Source organism: Ambystoma mexicanum, chromosome 5q (genome assembly GCF_040938575.1).
Source record: "Ambystoma mexicanum isolate Mex_15411 chromosome 5q, UKY_AmexF1_1, whole genome shotgun sequence".
NCBI lineage: Eukaryota > Metazoa > Chordata > Amphibia > Caudata > Ambystomatidae > Ambystoma > Ambystoma mexicanum.
Window position 1 is genome coordinate 395144779 of NC_090933.1, and position 19169 is coordinate 395163947.

At 47.7% G+C, this 19169-nt stretch overlaps 1 protein-coding gene across 1 annotated transcript in view; it reads right to left on the bottom strand.

Moving 5' to 3' along the window:
* Nucleotides 1-19169, bottom strand: part of ROCK1 (Rho associated coiled-coil containing protein kinase 1) — a 3300884-nt gene that overhangs the window by 3130048 nt on the left and 151667 nt on the right. The window contains exon 2 of the mRNA XM_069620881.1: nucleotides 16021-16102. Within this exon, the coding sequence (XP_069476982.1) occupies nucleotides 16021-16102 (82 nt within the window). The remainder of the gene's footprint in view (nucleotides 1-16020; nucleotides 16103-19169) is intronic.

Here is a 19169-nt window from a genome sequence, read left to right on the forward strand (position 1 = left end):
AAATCCACAATGCAAACAAGCAGCCTGAGCACATTGTTGCTATCGTGTAAATGGAGATTTCAAAGGGGGTGGGGCGAAAGTCTTTTTGAAACCTTCCACAGATAGCTTAGGCAGAGATTGGCCAATGGGAGAATGTGATCAGAGAGACGAGGAGAAATATAAGAAGAGCGAAGTGAGAAACCTGAAGGTGTCTCACCCATCCGTCATCCAGGTGGCCAGAACACAGCCATCGCTTGTGGATCCAGTTCACAGGGATGGACCAGTGCAGGAGGATCACCTGGATGAAGGGTCTTCAGGGAGTAGAAGTGGGGCACTGGATGGAGAGATGCAGTATCCCCTTCCCTGTAATACCTTTTCCCCATCCCCCTTCCCTGTAACACCTTGTCCCCAATCCTCTCAGGTAGGATACCTAGGAACCCAACCTCCCCTCGCCCCCCTTTCCCGGCACGAACACTTTCACACGGACAATTCACTGTGAGTGACAATGGACTAACACCAGAGCCATATACCAGACATGTCCCAATACAATGGTCAGGCAAGGACAGGCAATAACTGATTATTACACACACCTGACTTCCATCACACTGGATAAAAGGCAGAGCACGAAAGCACACTCAGTGAGGAAAAGCACACAAGGAAACAGTTCCAAGATGGCAGCTTAATACAAGGAGAAAGACAGCGAGACCAGAGAGGGTTTCAAGGAGGGAAGTGCCCTTGACCTTTAAAGACAGTTAATTCCCGAACCTTTGAAAGTAAGAAGTGAGAGAACCATATACAGAGTTGTCCGGCACCACGTGGGTGCTCATTCGAAGGTCTCCGTTAGGTATCCAACTGAATGGCAACTGTATTGTAAAACAGAGGTTTGTATCCAAGTGGTCCTGCAACGGGTCAAGCTAAATCCTGTGCACATTCGAAAGTGTTTGATAAACCAAGGTTAACTACAACTAGCCAGAGTCTGGCTGAGGGAGACTAACTGAAAAGGGGAAGGATCTGAGCCCGGCTGAGGGGGATTCCGGGTGAACCGTGAGTTCTCACCCGAGAAAACTAATATTCTCAAAACTTCATCTTGAGAACGATTTATCTCAAGATGAGGAACACAAGTTGAAGAATACGTGGGAGGACACAATCCATTCGAAGTACCCGTTTTGAATACTTGTGAGAAGAAAAGAAATGTATATTAATTTTTGTACATCAGGCCCTCTGAATCAAGATACTTTGATGAGAAAAGAAACTTGGGCACAGAAGGCCCTGTTGCTGGAAATAGAACTGTATCCTCGTGTCGAAGAAACCAGAGTGTGTGCTTTGCTCAAATGAACCGCCTTGCCCCGTGCTGAAAACGCAGGAAAGGGAGGCCAACGGCCCGTTCATCCAGATGAATTATTTTGTGAACACTTTTTTCATAAACATTACCCCACCCAATTTGTAAATTAGCGATAAGGATTGACAATAGTTTTTTTTTTTATAGTATAGGCCCTTTTTATTTTGGCAAGACTCCACTAGGACAGCATTATTATCTGATGGTTTTAGCTTGCTCCCATCTGTAGATTTAGGTTTAGATGGGCGTTTTACAAACCCTCTTTGAAATTCAATGAACACCCTTGAACTGTGGTCACTTGTGTCTGTCTTACTGTTCATAAAATGCCTTCCTTGCAGTAGGTTGGGCTTAAAAAGCCCAGCCAGCACAAAAGACAATAGAAGGTGTTCAGTAGAGATCAGGTGGAGCAGTGGTGGATCAAGAGAGTAGGCAGAGAGCAGAGGGTGGAGTGGAGTGCGGAGGAGGCTGTGGCATTGTTCAGAGAGAATGCAGGTAATGTATTGAGCATAGGAGCATGTGGTACCAGTTGAGTGTTGTGTGGTAAGGTGGGTAAAAGGAGAGTGAAAGAGGGGGCTGTAGGGGAATTTAGCGAGGATGTGAGACTGAGTGCACATGACGGACAGAGTGGGGCAGGAGAGTGCTGAGAAAAAGAGGTGGTATAAGAAAGAGGAAGGTAATAGAGAGACAGGAGGAGAGAGTGCGTAAGATCAGGGGATATTGTAGACCAGAGTTATCGAGGGAGAAAGAGGTGAGGGGTGTAGGTAGAGAGGCGGTGGGCGCGGGTAGTGCAACGGTGGCAGGGGAGAGGCAAAGGCAGCATATAGAAGAGGGGGACAGGAGACAAGTGAGAAGAAAAGGAAAGGGGTACAGGTAGAGAGGGAGACCAGGAATATCACAAATGGTAGAGAGTGGAGATTGAGTTAGGATACAGGGAAACACTGGAAAAGAAACCCTGGTGACATCAGGCAATCCACCATACCAGAAGTATCCCTTAGAAAGTACTGAAGGGAAGCAGATAGAAGAACAAGTTACTTACCCCTAGTAATATTCGTTGGACTGGATGTTCCTCCCACGTATTCCTCATCTTATGATATCTTCGTTTCCAGCTTCAGCTGCTTTGGGAAAAAAAAATGTCTCTCAGCAGAGGGTGCTATGTGTCGAGACGGTCGACTCAATGTCCCTCGAGGGCTTCCTTCTCGGCTGACGTCATCATAGAGTACATAGCCACGCACAGCGCCAGTTCGCTTCAGTTCTCTTTTTTCGCCACCCATATGCAGAACTACCACCTTAGATAAGTGCCATTAATTTATCAGACCTTAAAAGGAGCGCAAGGTCTAAAGCAGGAAAATTCTACAGTGTGGTAGGTTGGGAGGGTGATGAGGAATACATGGGAGGAACATCCAGTCGAAAGAACCTTCCCAGGGGTAAGGAGCTTTTTCTTGGACTGGATTGTGTCCTCCCACGTATTCTCACTCTCAAAGCAGTATTAGGTTCTTTTGGAGAAAGGAGTACGAATTTGAGAGTTAACGTTTGTCCACAATGGAGCATAGAACTGCTAGAGGTGTCTAAACAATGTATCGTGAATGTGTGGAAAGTGGACCAGGTAGCTGCCTCGCAGATCTCCTTTATTGAACTCCCCTCTGAAGGGCAGAGGAGGTTGCCATGCTCCTAGTGGAATGAGCCCTTAAACCTTCTGGGCAATCTTTCTCCACTAGCCTGTAGCACAACTGGAGATTGCTCTGGTGAAGGTTGGGAATCCCACGAAACTCCTTACCAATCAACCCCCATGCACTAAAGTTGGGCCACCACACGGACGACCAGCTCATTCGAGCACCATGCAAGCACAGCAGCCGTGTACACAAGAATTCTCGACCAGATCCAGAACCCTAGGTTCCCCACAGTTAAGATCTACGGTTGCTGCACGCACCAACGACAGGTGCACTAAGGCACCAGCCCTCGAGTCCCAAAAGCCATGCATCACACTGGCAACTTGGCTTGCAATTTCGGGACAGCAGAGATGCAACCATTCCTGCACCCGGGCATAATATGTTACAGGCACCAGCATTAACCAAGAGTGCCTTCCATGCCACAACCAATAACTCTCAAACCAATGTAACCACTGGCCCACCATATTAGGACGGCAGAGATGCAATCAACCATGCACCCAGGCTCAATAAGCGACAGGCAATAGCACCTCACGCACACCAGAACACTCAGGCAGCCCACCGTAGCACAGCTCGTAACTCAACACACTGCTCATTCTATTGCAACAGGCCCACCAATGACCCAAGCTGTGATCACACAGGAATTGCACAGACCACAAACAGGAGCCCACGTAAGACAATACAAGCTTAATCTGGATACTACCACGTATCATTCATATCATTCTAATCAAGCTAACCCGTACCTGTTCTCCCTACCTCCCCCTCTCTTCTCTCCTCCTCCTTGGCATTGTCCAATGTTTATGCAAACAATTACTGTATATATTGTGTATGACCTTATCATTGTGCACTTAATGGTTGTAACTATTGCACACACAATGTATGTACTCAAATTGCACAACAAACCACTGTTGACACACTGCACGCACTTGTCACTTTTCACAATTGTCACTCATATCACACAAACTGCTGGATATGTGTGTAATTTTAAAAACATCAGCCCTGATAAAGACCCACGCGATCAAAACACGTGCCGGCTGACCACTACTAGGACCGAGTCCACACAAAACTTGCACTGCTTATAAAACCGCAAAAAGTACAGAGATTCTACTTTTCCAAAAAATAAGATTTGCAAGGTAGCCAGGACCCCCTTTTTCTTGAAATTGGAGAGGTCGAGAATAGTGCACAGGCCAGCCTGGTTGGGTTTGGACATTGGAAACAGACGGGAGTAATAGCCCTCCCCTTTCTCCTGCAAGGGAAAAGGCTCCACTGCTCTGAGGTCTAGAAGTTTCTGTACCTCGGCTCCGAGGGAGGGTGACCCAGTCTGCAGGAGAGGAGGGTCAGAGGGTGGGAGAGGAGGGTCAGAGGGTGGGGTAAGCATAAGCCAACCCAGGCGAGGGACAAAACCCACCGGTCTTCAGTGATGGTCTGCCACACCAACAGATGAGACAAAATTGTCCTTCCACAGTAGTCTCGTGCGACCGATGGTAAACAATTTTAATAAAGTTACTCACCGTGGTGACTACCTTAACTCCTAGTCCATAGTGCCCTTCCCTCCATACTTGTGGGACAATCAGTCCTTCGAGAAGGGACCGGAGCACTTTTGTAAAACAAAAATAAAACGGCAACATTTGAAAGGTTTGGTCCTATTTTCACGCAGGGTACTGCACATGGCCGTATCCCCACCCTCCCGAGCTACCACCCAACCCCCGTGCATTGCCCTTCAGTAATTTTCTATCGCCAAGTCCGAGACCATGTAAGCAATAATAGAGGGCACTTTTGAGAGGGGAAGGCGGGCGTATGGTGGAAAGGGGACTATGGACTTGGAGTAAGGTAGTCACTACGGTAAGTACCTTTATTGTACTCCTACGTCCCGTCCCCTTCCCTCCATACTTGCGGGAGATTCCCAAGCACACACCTGAATTAGACTGGGTGGATGGAAAACCCCTACTGTATCAAATTCTTTAGCGCAACCAGGCCAAACTGGGCATCAGCCCTGGAGCTCAGGTCCAAGCAATAATGCTTATAAAAAGCTGATGGGGAAGCCCACGTAGTCCCTTGGCGATGGTTTCCCAAGAAACATATTTCTGAAAGGCAACAGCAGCCGCTTTGCCCCGTACTAGATGAGCATGGATGCCTTTGGGTGGTTGAAGGCTGTAAGCTTCCGAGATGAAGGATGCAATCCATCGGGAGATGGTTGTCTTGGAAGCCGGTTTCCCTTTTGGATCTCCAAATGTGACGAAGAGTTGTGAGGAGCCCCTTAGTTCACTCGTTCTATCGAGGTAGAATTTCAGGGCTCTCCTGACATCTAGGATGTGCAAGACTTTCTCTGCATATCATGCTGGAATCGGAAAAAAGACAGGTAATGAGATCAATTGGTTCAAATGAAAATCGGTAACTACCTTGGGTAGGAAGGAAGGAGGAGTGCGAAACACCACCTTATCTCTATGAAAAGTAAGGAACGGGTGTTCCACAGAAAGAGCTTGGAGCTCACCTACTCGCCTCGCTGATGTCACTGCAATTAGAAAGGCAACCTTCCATGAAAGGTATTTCAGGTTGGTACTGGCCATGTGTTCAAACGGCTTATGGCACAACGCGGTAAGCACCACATTCAGATCCCATTTGGGGTGATGGGTGCGCACCGGAGGAAAAAGATGTAGGAGAACCGCAAAATGCCTTTTAATGACCAGATTGGTCAATGAAAAAGAACAGCTGTCTGTGGTCAGGTAGGCCGCAATGGCAGATAAGTAAGTTCTGCAAGACGAGACATGAATGCCTGAAGCTGCAAGGTGCGACACGAAAGATAGGACTGTCAATCGTAGCATGCCTAGGGTCAATTTGCTTAGCTAAGCACCAGTGGCAAAAAACAGCCATTTGCTCCTATATTGAGACCTTGTAGAAGGTTTTCTGGCCGCTTGGATAATGCGCATATTGTCCTCAGACACGTTAAACTGAGCTAACGATCTGAATTCAGGCACCATGCTGCCAAGCTGAACAATTGTGGGGAGGGGTGCCACATCTGGTGATCGCACTGGTGAAGCAGGTCGGGAATCAACGGCAATCTGATCGGAGGAAGAATCGACAGATGCTGAAGTTCCAAGAACCTTGCAATACATGTTTCTATCTCTTCTTGTATTGTTTGATACTGTAACTCATACTTCGTGATTAGATGTTTTCTGATATTTGCTTGATATTCAGGACCATGTTTACATGATTTTGGTTATTTTTGCTTTCCTTCCCCCTTCCCCCCCTTTTTTTCGTCATATTTATTACTATAGTGATGTAGATATTTTAGAATTGTTTCTATTTCAATGTTATGTGTTTAATTTTAATACTTTTTTTTTTATATATAAAGGTGGGGGAATGCAATTCAATGTATTCCTGAGCTTGCAGAGTGACAGATGAAGCAGTGGCAGGAAAGCATAGGCCTTCATGTTGTGCCACGGGATCTCGAGAGCATCCCCTAGGGATGATAGCCAGAGACCGTTCCTGGATGCATAAAGAGGAAGTTTCCCCGTTAGTGATAGGCGCAAAAAAGGTTCACTTCTGGAGTGCCCCATTGGCGAAAAATAGTGGAGAGAACATACGTGTTCAGGTCCCACTTGTAGCTGGCTGTTGCCTGGCAGCTGAGCTAGTCTGCAGTTACATTGATGTGACCCGGAATGTGTACAGCCAGCAGCCAGATGTTGTGCTGGATGGCCCATTCCCAAATTTGAATGGCAAGGTCCACGAGGAGAGGTGACTTGATGCCACCCTGCTTGTTGATATAAAGCATTGCTACAAAGTTGTCCGTGCGAATACGGACCACCTTGTTCGTGATGGACAGTTGAAAAGCTTTTAGTGCCAGAAAAACAGCCAGGAGTTCCAGGTAATTGACATGAAACTGCCAGCCCTGAAGTGTCCACAGATCGAATACCTGGAGATGATACAGGGTTGCGCTCCACACCAGAAGGGAGGAGTCTGTGATAACCATCACTTGTTGGCCGGGCTCCTAAAAGGAAGCCCCCACGGAAAGGTTGTTGGTCGAGGACCACCATATTAGATCCGTCGTCATGCAGGATAGAACTGGGATCATCTTGGAATCAGAGTCCGAAACCCGAGACCAAGAGCTCTGAAGAGCCAGCTGAGTACGCCTTATTTTCAGACGGTCAAGAGGACGGGCAAGCAAGCAAGAAGCCATGAGGCCCAGAAGTCTCTGAAACCACCAAGGCGTCATGTACGAAGACTGGAGGAAGAGCAGACATGTGGTAGATAGATTCGCAATCCTGTCCGCCGTTGGGAACACCCTGGTATTGATCGTAATCCAAGGAAACACAGGAAAATCAGGTCTCGAGAGACCGTCATGGAAGATTTCTGCCAGTTCACCGACAGCCCAATGTGGAACAGAAGCTGGAGGAGAGACTTGAGATTGTTCAATGCCACCTCTGGACAAGGACTGCGTAGGAGCCAGTCGTCCAAATACGGACATACATGAACACCCTGTAGCCAGAGGAAAGCTGCGAGGACCGACATCTTTGTAAAGACACGCAGCGCCGAGCTGAGACCAAAAGGGAGCACACAGAACTGAAAATGTTCTCCTCCCAGAGAGAACTGCAGATATTTCCGATGTCGTCTCCATTTCAGGATGTGCATGTATGCGTCCTGAAGGTCCACTACACTGAGCCAGTCGCCCTTCCAAAGAGAGGACTTTATTTGGCAAGGCGTGATCATCTTGAATTTCTCTTGGGGAAGAGAAAGATTGAACTGGGAAAGATAGAGGATAGTGCACAGGCCAGCCTCGTTGGGTTTGAACACTAAACAGACTAGAGTAGAAGCCCTCCCCCTTGCTCCCCGAGGGGGAACAAGTCCCACCGCCCGAGGTCTAGAGGTTTATGTACCTCAACTCTGAGGGAGGGTGTCCCGATGTGTTGGGAGGGTTGAAGGACGGGATAGGGGGAGGGGAAAGTGAAAGCCCGCCCAAGCGATGGGCAAAACCCACCGGTCTTCAGTGATGGTCTGCCATGCCTCCAGCTGAGACGAGATTTGTCCTCCCACCGGAGTCTGATTTGTTGGCAGGGAGACTACCCGTCCCGGGAGAAGAGGCTAATGGGCGAGAGAAAAACTAACCACCTTCCTGTTGTTGTTTTCGGTGGGTCCCACCAACCAGAGCTTCAGTTTGGCATGCACGACGATCCTGAAACCCCCTGAACCCAGAAAAGGATCGAGTCTGGGACCCCGACCTGAGTATAAGGGGTTTTAGCTGGAGCTTTCGCCAAGACCGATAAAGATTTGGCGGTTTGGGTACTTGCTTTGGTCTTTGTGAGCTCCTCGTCGGTAGAAGAATTAAACAATTCCTTGCCATCAAAAGGAAGGTCTAGTACTTTGTCTTGCACTTCCTTTGTAAACTTTATCGCATGGTGCCACGCCTGGCGGGAGGTGTCAACCCCCACCATAATGCCTCGAGCTGAGGTATCTACGTGGTGTGCCACAGCTTCCAGTAGATCCTGTGCCAACACTCTGACGTCCGACAAACCAGCTTTAAAGACATCTAACCTACCCGCAGGAATGCACTCCTGGAAATCAGCTAACTCTTTCCACAGCCTCAGATTGGCTGCTGCCAGGATGAGCTTGGTGTTCGCTTGATGAAGTTGGAGTGCCGAAATGGCAAAAACCTTCTTGCCCAAGGAGTCCAAAAGTTGATCCCCCTTGGATAGGATTTGGGCCATTGTCATTAAAAGAGGCCGGCTTGGACTGGAGGGTGGCCGCAGCCACCACAGTTTAGGATGGGAGTGGAAAATCCGATAAGGCCATCTCCTCAAGAGTGAGTGTCAATTCCCTTATTGATGTGTAGTCAAGTGTGGGGTTTATCCGAGACTTTGCAGGCCTCAGCCAAGAATTCCTTCTGGAGGAACAGGCCAGTTCGCTCTTGAGGTGACAGGGTAAAGGCTCCCGAAAGCACCCCCTGCTGAGGAGGGCCTCCGGTGGTGGAATGTCAAGGAGGGCCATCATATCCAGGGCCCGGTCATGGAATGCTCTCACTGAGCGGGGCTGCTCATCGCTTTCCAGATCCATTTGAGGCTCATCCAACAAGGCAGGAACAGAAGACTTGTCCACCACGCATACCGCCTCGGGTTTTAAAGTGTAGTCCCGATCTGCTGGCGTCTTCTCTATAGGAGACAACAGGGGCAGAGGAGGAAGAGATGGAGGAGGTCCAGGAGAAAGCGGTGGAGGGTGTGGCACCACCGGAATCTGCATCGGAATAGTCTGGGCTGAAGGTGGGACAGGAGGCTCAGGGTACATTTCCCTGAACAGATGCTTGAAATACACCTTCATAGGGTCAGAGAAGGCTTTGGTGTTGGTACAGGCAGAGGCCGCTCGTAAGGGGCATACCTCCATGAACCTAAGGAGGATGGTTGCTTTGAAGACCCACCACCGGCCGGGTCCACGTAAATTAGTGGAGCGGAAGCAGGAGGCAGCAAAACTGTATGAGGCAGCATTGTCCGAGCACACCAGTCAAATGACAAACAGAAGGGATTTCTGTTGTCCACATGGCGTGAAAAAGGGTGCTCAGCCCCAAAAGGAATGCTCCCAGCACCAGATGGAGTGAACGTCTGTGTAAGAGGTATCCAAAATGGCCACCGCGGACCATGGCGGTTGGCCCGCCATTTTGTTGACACCTGAGGAGAACTGCATCATATGTGGAGATGAGGCAATTGTTAAGCAACACCTTTGCCTTGACACAAGGATCCTCGGCAGAGCCGGTACTGGGTGGTCTCGGATGTTTACTGGACATCTTCGAACCAGCCACAAATTTAGCATCCAGCGGAGGAACCTCGGCAAAGCCGGTAGTGGAGTGGTGGAACTCTTGCCTGGTCTCCACTGGAGCGTAATGATCCAAAAGCCCTGTTGGTCTGCGAATTCTGTTCTTTAAGGGTGTTTTCCTGTCATGAAAGAGAGCGAACAAGGAGGGAGGTACTGTAATTGAGAAGAATGGTGCATTCTACTAGGACTCTTCTGCCTTCCACCCTGAATAAGCTCCCTTTTTAATTCCAAGATCCGCACTCTCCTCACCTGTGTCTTGAGTTTTTGGAGCTCTCCATCCTGCAATCACACAGGGGCGCGTAGATGTTAAGGTTCTGAAGATTAAGATGCTGTTGATCTCTGGTAAGCCTCTAAAGGCAAGTGTATGAAAATAGAATAGTCTCTTGACAGAACCAAGGGGCAAGGCAAATGTCTGAGGGTAAAAGTTCTAAAGTTGGAGAGATATCTCTTGATGACTATTCATTCTTCTTTCCTTTTGCAGGTTCCTTGTTTTAACTGAAGAATTCGTAGCTATTAATGAAGAAACATGAAAACCTTTTCTTGAGTAAGTTGGCGCACTTGCTATGGTTGAAACGCACAAACGGAGTTTCTTCAGTAATCTGACAGAGTATTTTGATTGTGGTAAGTATGCGTGTGTATAAGGGAAAAGAACGTTGCACAGCGAAAGTTTGTTTCTCTAAACTGTAGCCTTCTTCTGTGAAGCGCGGCTTTTAAATGTGAGGAAAACTCATGGGAACTTCAGGTTCGTATGCATGCAGGAATTATCTTTCACTTCTGTAATGTTCGTTCTATAACTATGGTACCTTGTATTGCACGTCTTCGGAAGCCGGGAAAACCTCAGAATGTTGCTGCGACAGCAAACAAAGGCTGATGACTGAGCTAGAACTATGATGGAAAAAATTCTTCTGTTTGAAGACTGCAGTGGTGGAAACTTTAGTCAGGTAATTCAAATCTGTGGTCTGTAAATATTCTGTGAGCTTTTCAAGTTATTAACATTTACTTTTATTTCATTCTGCAGGTTCTGTGAGCCGAGCGCCGGTAGCGTTACACCGCTGTCAGCAGACCTAATGCGAAGCGTGCATTACTGCAGAGGCGGGGCTTATGTGGCCATCACTGCCCAATGTCTAGTTCCCCACTATAACATATAAGTGACCCACAGGACAACCATTTTAGGGGTACTGGTATACTATTCAGTCCCTATGGAAGTCTATGGTTAACTTAATACTACAAACTGTGAGAATGCAATGTTTGCCAAGCTAACACCCACCTAAAGCCTACAGATCTATACAAGGAATCCGGCCTGGCCTGAACTCCTGAATCTGACCCAGAAACCCTGGATGTACACATGACAAGGGGTAATGGTCTGTGACCGCCTTCTTTGCGCCCTCGACAGAACCGGTACCACCACGACCTTGAGCGTGGGACGGTTAAGGGATATACCTCACCGACAAGACCTTCAAAGATGGTCTCTCGGGTCTGTCCGTGCTGACTTTAGCCTCAACAAAAGGAATCTCTGGTTTTAACCCGGTACGTAAAGCTCCCTCAAGAGGAGCCTCGAGCCGTGACTCGGAAAGCTCCAGAAATGGAGACCTCAGGGCGAACCCTTGTATCCAAAGCCACAGACAAGCTGGGCTTAACCTTAGCACGCAAATGGTGAACCTCGGAATGATGTCCGGTACTGGCAGGTCTGCTGCGGGAACCCTCGGAGAACACGCCAGTACACCTATTAATGACAGAGCTTCACAAGCCCCTCCCGGACCTTGAAGACCCCCGGGAAAGAGTCCCCTGGCCGGGGCGCCCTAAAAAGTCAAGTATTTACCGGGCATTGTTTCTTTTTGTTAATGAAAAGCCAGAAATTAGGTTTTCCTCTGTGAAAAGCAGGAAATGAGGTAGAGGAACGCCGTCTGAAATACCTCCTCCCACCGAAGAAGACACGGCTGGAGTGACCGGACGGAGAAGGAGTCGCAGTAGAAGCACGAATCCCAACAATGTCCCGGGCCTAGGCACTCCAAGCAAAGAAAGTGGGGATCCGCCCTAGCGAAGTGACGTTCACATGAAGAACAGGACACCAATCCCAGACGCTCCGGCATAGACAGAGGACAACATGGCCAAGGAACCGGAGCAGGAAGGAAGGACATAATGAATAAAAATAAAATTCCCAGTGATGCTAGTGCGTCCAGCCCCGACCATGCAGAGAAACAGACTGAATGGCGATGCGTGGGGAGGAGCTCAGGAAGGCGGGGTTACAGCCATGTGTGGTACCGTGTGTAAAACTAGACAAAGGACAAACATTTTCAAATTTGTATGCTATTTATTTTTTACAAAAGTGCTCCGGTCCCGTCCCAAAGGACGGAATGTCCCACAAGTATGGAGGAAAGGGGACGGGGCGTAGGAGTAAGATGGTTTATCGCTAGGAGACCACTTGTTGCTGAAGAGGAGGCTGCTGACAGAGAAAACCCAGCCACCTTGCCTTGGCTGCTTGAGGTGCGGGCCACCAGCAAGAGCATTTGCCCGGCATGCACAGCAGTCCTGGAACCCTCTGAAACCAGAGAAGGGCCTTGATTGAGACCCCGACCTCAGAATATAAGCCGTCTCAGCTGGGGTTTTGGCGAGTTCCCCCATCAGTGGAGGAGTGGAATAGTTCCTTACCTTCGAATGGAAGATCAAGTACTTTGTCCTGAACCTCCTTCGAGAACTTCGTAGCATGCAGCCACGCTTAGCGGGAGATGTCTACTCCAACCATAAGGCCCTGAGCGGAAGTGTCAACATGATGGGCAGTGGCCTCGAGCAGGTCTGCGCCAGAACTTTGGCATCAGATAAGCCACCCTTAAAGTCTTCGAGCTTGTCAGGAGAAATACATTCCTGGAACTCGGCAAGCTCCTTGCACACTTTGAGATTAGCAGCCGCCAGGATGACCTTGGTATTAGCCCGACGCAGCTGGAGGGCCAAACTGGAAAATAACTTTTTTCCCCAATGGCGTCAAGAAGCTCGTCCTCCTTGGAAAGGACTTGGGAGGCTGCAGTGGAGGATGTAGAGGATGGCTTAGACTGGAGTGTAGCTGCTGCCACCACCGTCGATGAGGTGAGTGGACATGCAGTCAAGCATATGTCTTCGGACGCTTGTAGTGAGCGTCAATTTTCTTGTTTAGGTGCTGCCCGGAATGAGGTTTTTCCCAGACCTTGCGGGATTCGGCCAGAACATTGTTTTGAAGGAATAGACCGGTGTGCTCCTGTGTCGACAGAGTAAAGGCTCCCGAAAGTACACCTTCTTGTGGACCCGTAGGCTCGGGTATTGGAATGACTAGCAACGCCATCATATCTACTACCTGGTCGTGAAAGGCTCCAATGGGGCGGGGCGTCGCTATCCTAATCCACTTGATCTTCATCCAGTGCAGTGGGAACAGAATCCTGATCTGCAGCACGTGGCACCCCAGACCCCATGGGAAGACTGCGCAACGGGAGCCTTTAGCACAGGTGAAAGTGGAGGCAAAGGACCCAATGGAAGTGGGGGAGGAGATGGCACTACCGGGACCTGCGGAGGAGTAACCGGAGCAGGTTGCGGTTCAAGTGGCTTAGGATACATTTCCTTGAAAAGATCCAGTGAAGGCATACTTTAAGGATCAGAGTGCATAAGCATCTGAAACTTGTCAAATGCATCCTCAGAAGAAGGCCTAGGCACTGCAGTGGGTAGAGGCCACTTGGAAGGGCATAACCCCAGGATTTCAAAGAGGATGGTTGCCAGGAAGGCCCTCCCACCAACGGGATCCACGTAAACCAAGGGAGCAGTTGTAGGACGGAACGAGACTGTGGCAGTGGAAAACGAGCACGCCAATCCATCATCAGGCGGAACAGATTCTTATTAACCACATTACGTGTAAAATGCTGCTCCACCCCAAAAACAGGCCCCTCGAAACCAGCTGCTAAGAACGTTCGTGTGAGGTAGGTAGTCAAAATGGCCGCCGCGGACTGCAGGGTTGGACCACCATTTTGTTCCTGCATCACAGGAGTCAGTGAGGCAGTCGTCATAACAGGAGTACCAGTGGACTTCTGTTCCATTTTAGCCCTGTGACAGGAAACCTCGCCAGAGCCAGTGCCCCAGTGCCCCAGTGCTAGCAGATGTAGAGCGCTTCTGCGACCCCTTAGAATCTGCTGGAGAATTAGCCCTCAGTGAGGGAACCTCAACGGCTCCTGTACTTGAAGACTTAGGGTGTTTAACCGTCTTCTTTGCCCCCTCAGCAGAATCGGTCCGACTGTGTGAGGGAAGGCGTAGGGTCACCACCAGTATCCAGAGCCTTCAGAGGAGGCCCCTCGATCTTGCCGGTTTTAGATATAGCCTCAGAAGTACTCAGAAGTACTGGGTTTAACCTTAGCCACTAGATGAAACCTTGGATGAAGATCAGGTCCTGGTAGTCCCCTTACAGGGTACCTCGGAGTTAACTCCGGAGTCCAGGTTGGATCCCTTTCGGGACACCTCATGGAGAACCTTGGTACCAGAGTCACTTGGGCCACTCCTGGAACTAGAAAACCCCGGGAAGGAGCACCCTGGCTGGGGTGCCCTGAGAAGAAAGGAACTTACTGGCCCCTTCCTTTTCAATGAACTGCTGTAAATGTGGAGGAGGAATCCGCTGGAACAGCGTCTTCCACCTTACAAGTCAACGCTGGAGTGCCGGGACGGATGGGAGTTTCAGTAGAAGCAAGAGTTCCATCAAGCACTCCAGACAGAGTAATAAAGTTAATCACCGTAGTGACTACCTTACTCCTAGCCCATAGTCCCCTTTCCTCCATACGCCCGCCTGCCGCCCCCTCTAAAAAGTTTCTTCCGTTATTGCCTAAAGGTCTCATGCCTGGCGATAGAAAAGGACTGATGGGCGATGCGCTGGGCGGAGCTAAGGAGGGTGGGGTTATGGCCGCGTGTGGTACCCCACGTAAAAAGAGAGGAAGGACACATTTTTGAAAAATGTCATGCTTTTTACAAAGTGCTCCGGTCCCGTCCGACAGGACAGAGGAATGCCCCATAAGTATGGAGGAAAGGGGACGGGACGTAGGAGTATGGTGAGCCACCCTCACTAAACCACGTAAGCACAGGACACAAATCCCAGATGCTCCGGGCATAGACGGAAGAAAGAAGACTGTGGAACCGGAGCAGGAATATGAAGAGAACAAAAAGAAACCCTGACCGCGCAGAGAAAAGGACTGAAGGGCGATGCGCAGGGAAGAGCTCAGGAAGGTGGGGTTGCGGTCATGTGCAGTGGCCCTGCGTAAAAATAAAAGAAGGACAATCATTTTATTTTTTGATGCTTTAAAAAGTGCTCTGGTCCCGTCCCGATAAACCTAATGACCCACAAGTATGGAGGAAAGGGGACAGGACATAGGAGTATGATAAAGTTACTCACCGCAGTGACTACCTCTCTCCTATTCCATTGTCCCCTTTCCTCCATACTTGTGGGACATTCCGTCCAATCCCACTGGTGAACAAAAAGGCTGGTGGGAATTGCCAGTCAGTAAAACCAGCATGAGGAGGGGTCATGTCCTGAACATGTGCGCTGGCTCCATGCCTCAATCGGAATTGGGGATAGTTGCTCTGTTAAAGTGTCCAGTTCTGTCCCATTAGGATGGACTTGGATAAGTATGTAGGAAAGTATGCAGAGGTGTGATCATTTGCGTACAGTTTGGGACCATGTGCTTTTTTCACTTACATTTTTCAGTCTCCTAGCAAAACATGTGGAACTGTGTGCACGAAAAACATAGTATGCTTACTACACATTTATTGTACTCATCCTGCACAGGACGAGTACTCAGCCTGCACTCAAATAAGACTGGACATTAGGTGTTCATACTATTTTTTAATCCTGAAAAGGCAATTCATTTTTGAATTGTTCACAACAGGAGTATAACCCATCATTCAGAAGGTAAACATTTCAAATTGCAAGCTACAAGCCAAGCATAAAAAGTTAATTACCCCACTCAGTTCCCTACATACACAGCACAACATTTCTTAAGGGCCAAGAGTCAATTATCAATAGCCAATTGCTGGTGGAAAGTGTACATTTTGAGGCTTGCTTCATCATTGTGGCACTTGCTAGACAGAATTCCTCTTGTACCAAATTGCAACAAAAATCTTAATGCTGGATATAAATGCATGCACAGACATCCAGAGCTCTTGTCACATTTCTTTTAAACAAAATAAAAAATAAGATTATTATGCCTCAAACTGTTAATGTATGAACATGGTTTCATTACTTACATCTACTTAAAAAGTTGTCAATGTTTTTATTTTTCCGCAAGGCAGGAAAATCCAATTCGTACACCAAAGCATCCAAGCCATCCTATGAAGGAAAAAGATTTTTTTTATAAGCATGGCAGTAATGCTAGCTCAAATTAACACTTCATTGTATTTGTAAGCAACATGGGGCAACACATAAGATTTATCTCAATTCACAATTGATCAGAAAAGTCAAAAGAAACTCGGATTTATTCATACAAAATCAAAAGATGAGAACCCAAGGCCATTTCTTTGTATTACAAAGCGATTCAGGCTGTGGCCGTATACGTCTGGGGAAGGGGAAAAGTTGCAAAAGCCCGCCTTTTACTTTATTTAAAGTTGTAGCTTTCAGGCAAAATGTCTGCCTTAAAGTTATCAAGATCATTGGACTTACAGCATCACCAGATTGTCAAAACTGTATCAGAAAGATAAAGAAACATTACTCAACAAACCACTAACACAATATATATTGCAACACTCAAAGATTGATATGTTAAGTTATTTATAACGCGCTTAATACCCAGAGGTTTCTAAGCATGGACCCGGGGATCGAACCTGTGTTTCTCCCTGACGCTTTGCTTCCAAGGCAAGCACGATGCCCCCGAGCCATCATCCCAAGACAATTTGCAAAAAGAGTAGGATGAACACAAAAAAGAAAATTATTCGGACAGATAAACTAGTTATGAGTGGAGGGATAATGAAATGGTCCAAAAGCAAAATAAATGAAGGCAACCAAATTAACTATTTACAAAATAATACAACTATTTATATTTGCAACTTCCCAGGAATACTGTCATAAGCCAACCTGCAGTTATTTTCCAACCATGTAACACATAAGCACAAACATACCATACCACAGTCAATGTGAAGGTATTGGTTATGACCCATCCTATACATAACCTGCCTGCACTCGCTTTAACACACATACTTTGTCTGCGCTAATTACACAATGACAGTTCAGCATCTCTCCCCTCATTACCAGCCACAGATCCCTGCCATTGCACTAGCTAGCAGGCATGCACCAGACAGGCATACTCTCTCTCAATGCCTCCTAATCCTGCTTTAACACAAAGTAGAAATGAAATACATATCTGAGCAAGTACTGTGAGGTTGGCATCATGGAAGGAGAGACAGACAACAGATTCAAATATGACAGTGTTTTTATTAAAGGAAATGTCAGGATGGAGTAAGGCCTAACTAGCCTTATGCTAAGGTGCGATTTGCCTAACTAAAGAAACTAAGTAAATTGTGTCAGAAAGTTTAACTGAAAAGTCTGTCTGTGTCCAAACCATGTGCTTGCCCTCACAACTAAAACAATATGTAGGGATGTCAACCATAAACTAAACAGCGTTCCAAATGTAATGTTCTGAGCTATTTCCAGCTCGGGCATACTCTTCAAGTTATTTACCCCTAATGTCAACACGTTCATTACAATGTTCAATTTACCTTCTTGTAGACTTGAAGTAATAACGTTCCATACTTTCATAAAGGTCAGGATACCCTCCTGGTGCAAGTTTTGCTTATTTCATGGAGTTCTGTATTCAATAAAAGCAACTTAACTTGTTTAATTCATTTCAATGTTCAGTAAGTGCAACTTTGCCGGTGTCATTCAATTCGATATTCAATAAGGGCAACTTCGCCGGTTTCATTCAGTTCCGTTTTCAATAAGGGCAGCCCTGCCTGTTTTCGGGGACTGATACTCTATTCACAGTCCTTTGGAGCACTCAGGTAATTTTAGTGTCGCTGACACTTACTCGGACCCGGCAGCTCCACTGTGCGGCCTCTACCCAAGCAGGAAAGCCTGTTCACTGAATGCTTCGTTCAGCACATGCCAGCTCTTGTGCGCAGCTCCGCCTCTGTGCCTCGGCAGTGACTGCTGCCCACCTTTTCTGTCCGATGGATCTCCTTCCTGCATAATCCCACCAGCAGGACTCCTGTGATCTTGGTAGGCAGCTCAGCTTCATGCATTCTTGCACGGCTCCTTCTGTTGAGTCTTCCTCTTCTGCTCTCTTGTACCTCTGCAGTCCACCTCTTACAACACCCGTGGTCCTTTAATCGACTGCAGGTGTATTCCATTAATTAATTAATGTTGCCTGGCTCCAATTACAAGGACATGCCTGACCTTCATTCATCTTCTCTGTCCCATTACCAAAGTGGTGAGAGCAAGTGGTGTCTATTACTCTCAGTTGCTTCTTCCTCGTCTCAGTACTAGAGTGGGGAAAGCGTGTAATGTTCATAAATCATTTGTTTCTTCCACATCTCAGTATTGTTAGGTACCCCAAGTTGGGAATAAAGGGGAACTGCCATATCATTACCCAAAAATGTTGGGCAAGGATTAGGCTGGTTGTCACGAGGATAAGGGGGATACTGTGTTAAGTCCCAAGGGACTTTATTCCCAATCCTTCTCTTTCTAGTATGTCTGGGTTGATAATATCTCCTGTTCTTCTCAGGCACAAGGGAACATGGGAGACAATATTCCATAACCACCTTTGAGATACGGTTTCCTTCCTGAAAGGGGAATGTGGAATAACGCGTTACACCTAAGTGCATCCCACCTCCAATCCTCAAGGACCCTCCAGCCAGGCGATCCTCACTTGCTTGTCCACCCATAAGGTTGGGATCCAAAAGCGATGGCCCTTCCCTGGCCACCTGCGTAAAAGCTCCAAAAGGGAGTAATTGTCTGCATGCGGCATTAGCTATTCCGATCAGAATAAATAAGGCACCACTTTTTTCTAAATTGGCAGAAAATAATTTGATTTGAACCCAATCCATATTTTTATATTCATGCTTTTTTCTTCACTGCAAATGAATAAGTTGAAGTAATCCTTTAAAGAGCATCTTGCTGCTCTGAATAACAGCCTACCGCCTAGATCTGTGTGATTACCCCTTCGTTATAAATGCTTGTATCCCTAACGATTTGTATTCCTAAACTTGTCACCATTGTAAGATGTCATGCAGTCATGTATTACATTCATTTCATGAACACTTCAATGTTGTGCGGGGAGCGGGTGAGTGCGGGGAGCAGGTGGATGAGCAGAGCGGGATTGATGATACGAAAAGAGAAGTGCGCAGGGGGGAAGAGTGCGCGGGGGGGAAGAGTGCACGGGGGGGGGAAGAGTGCGCGGGGGGGA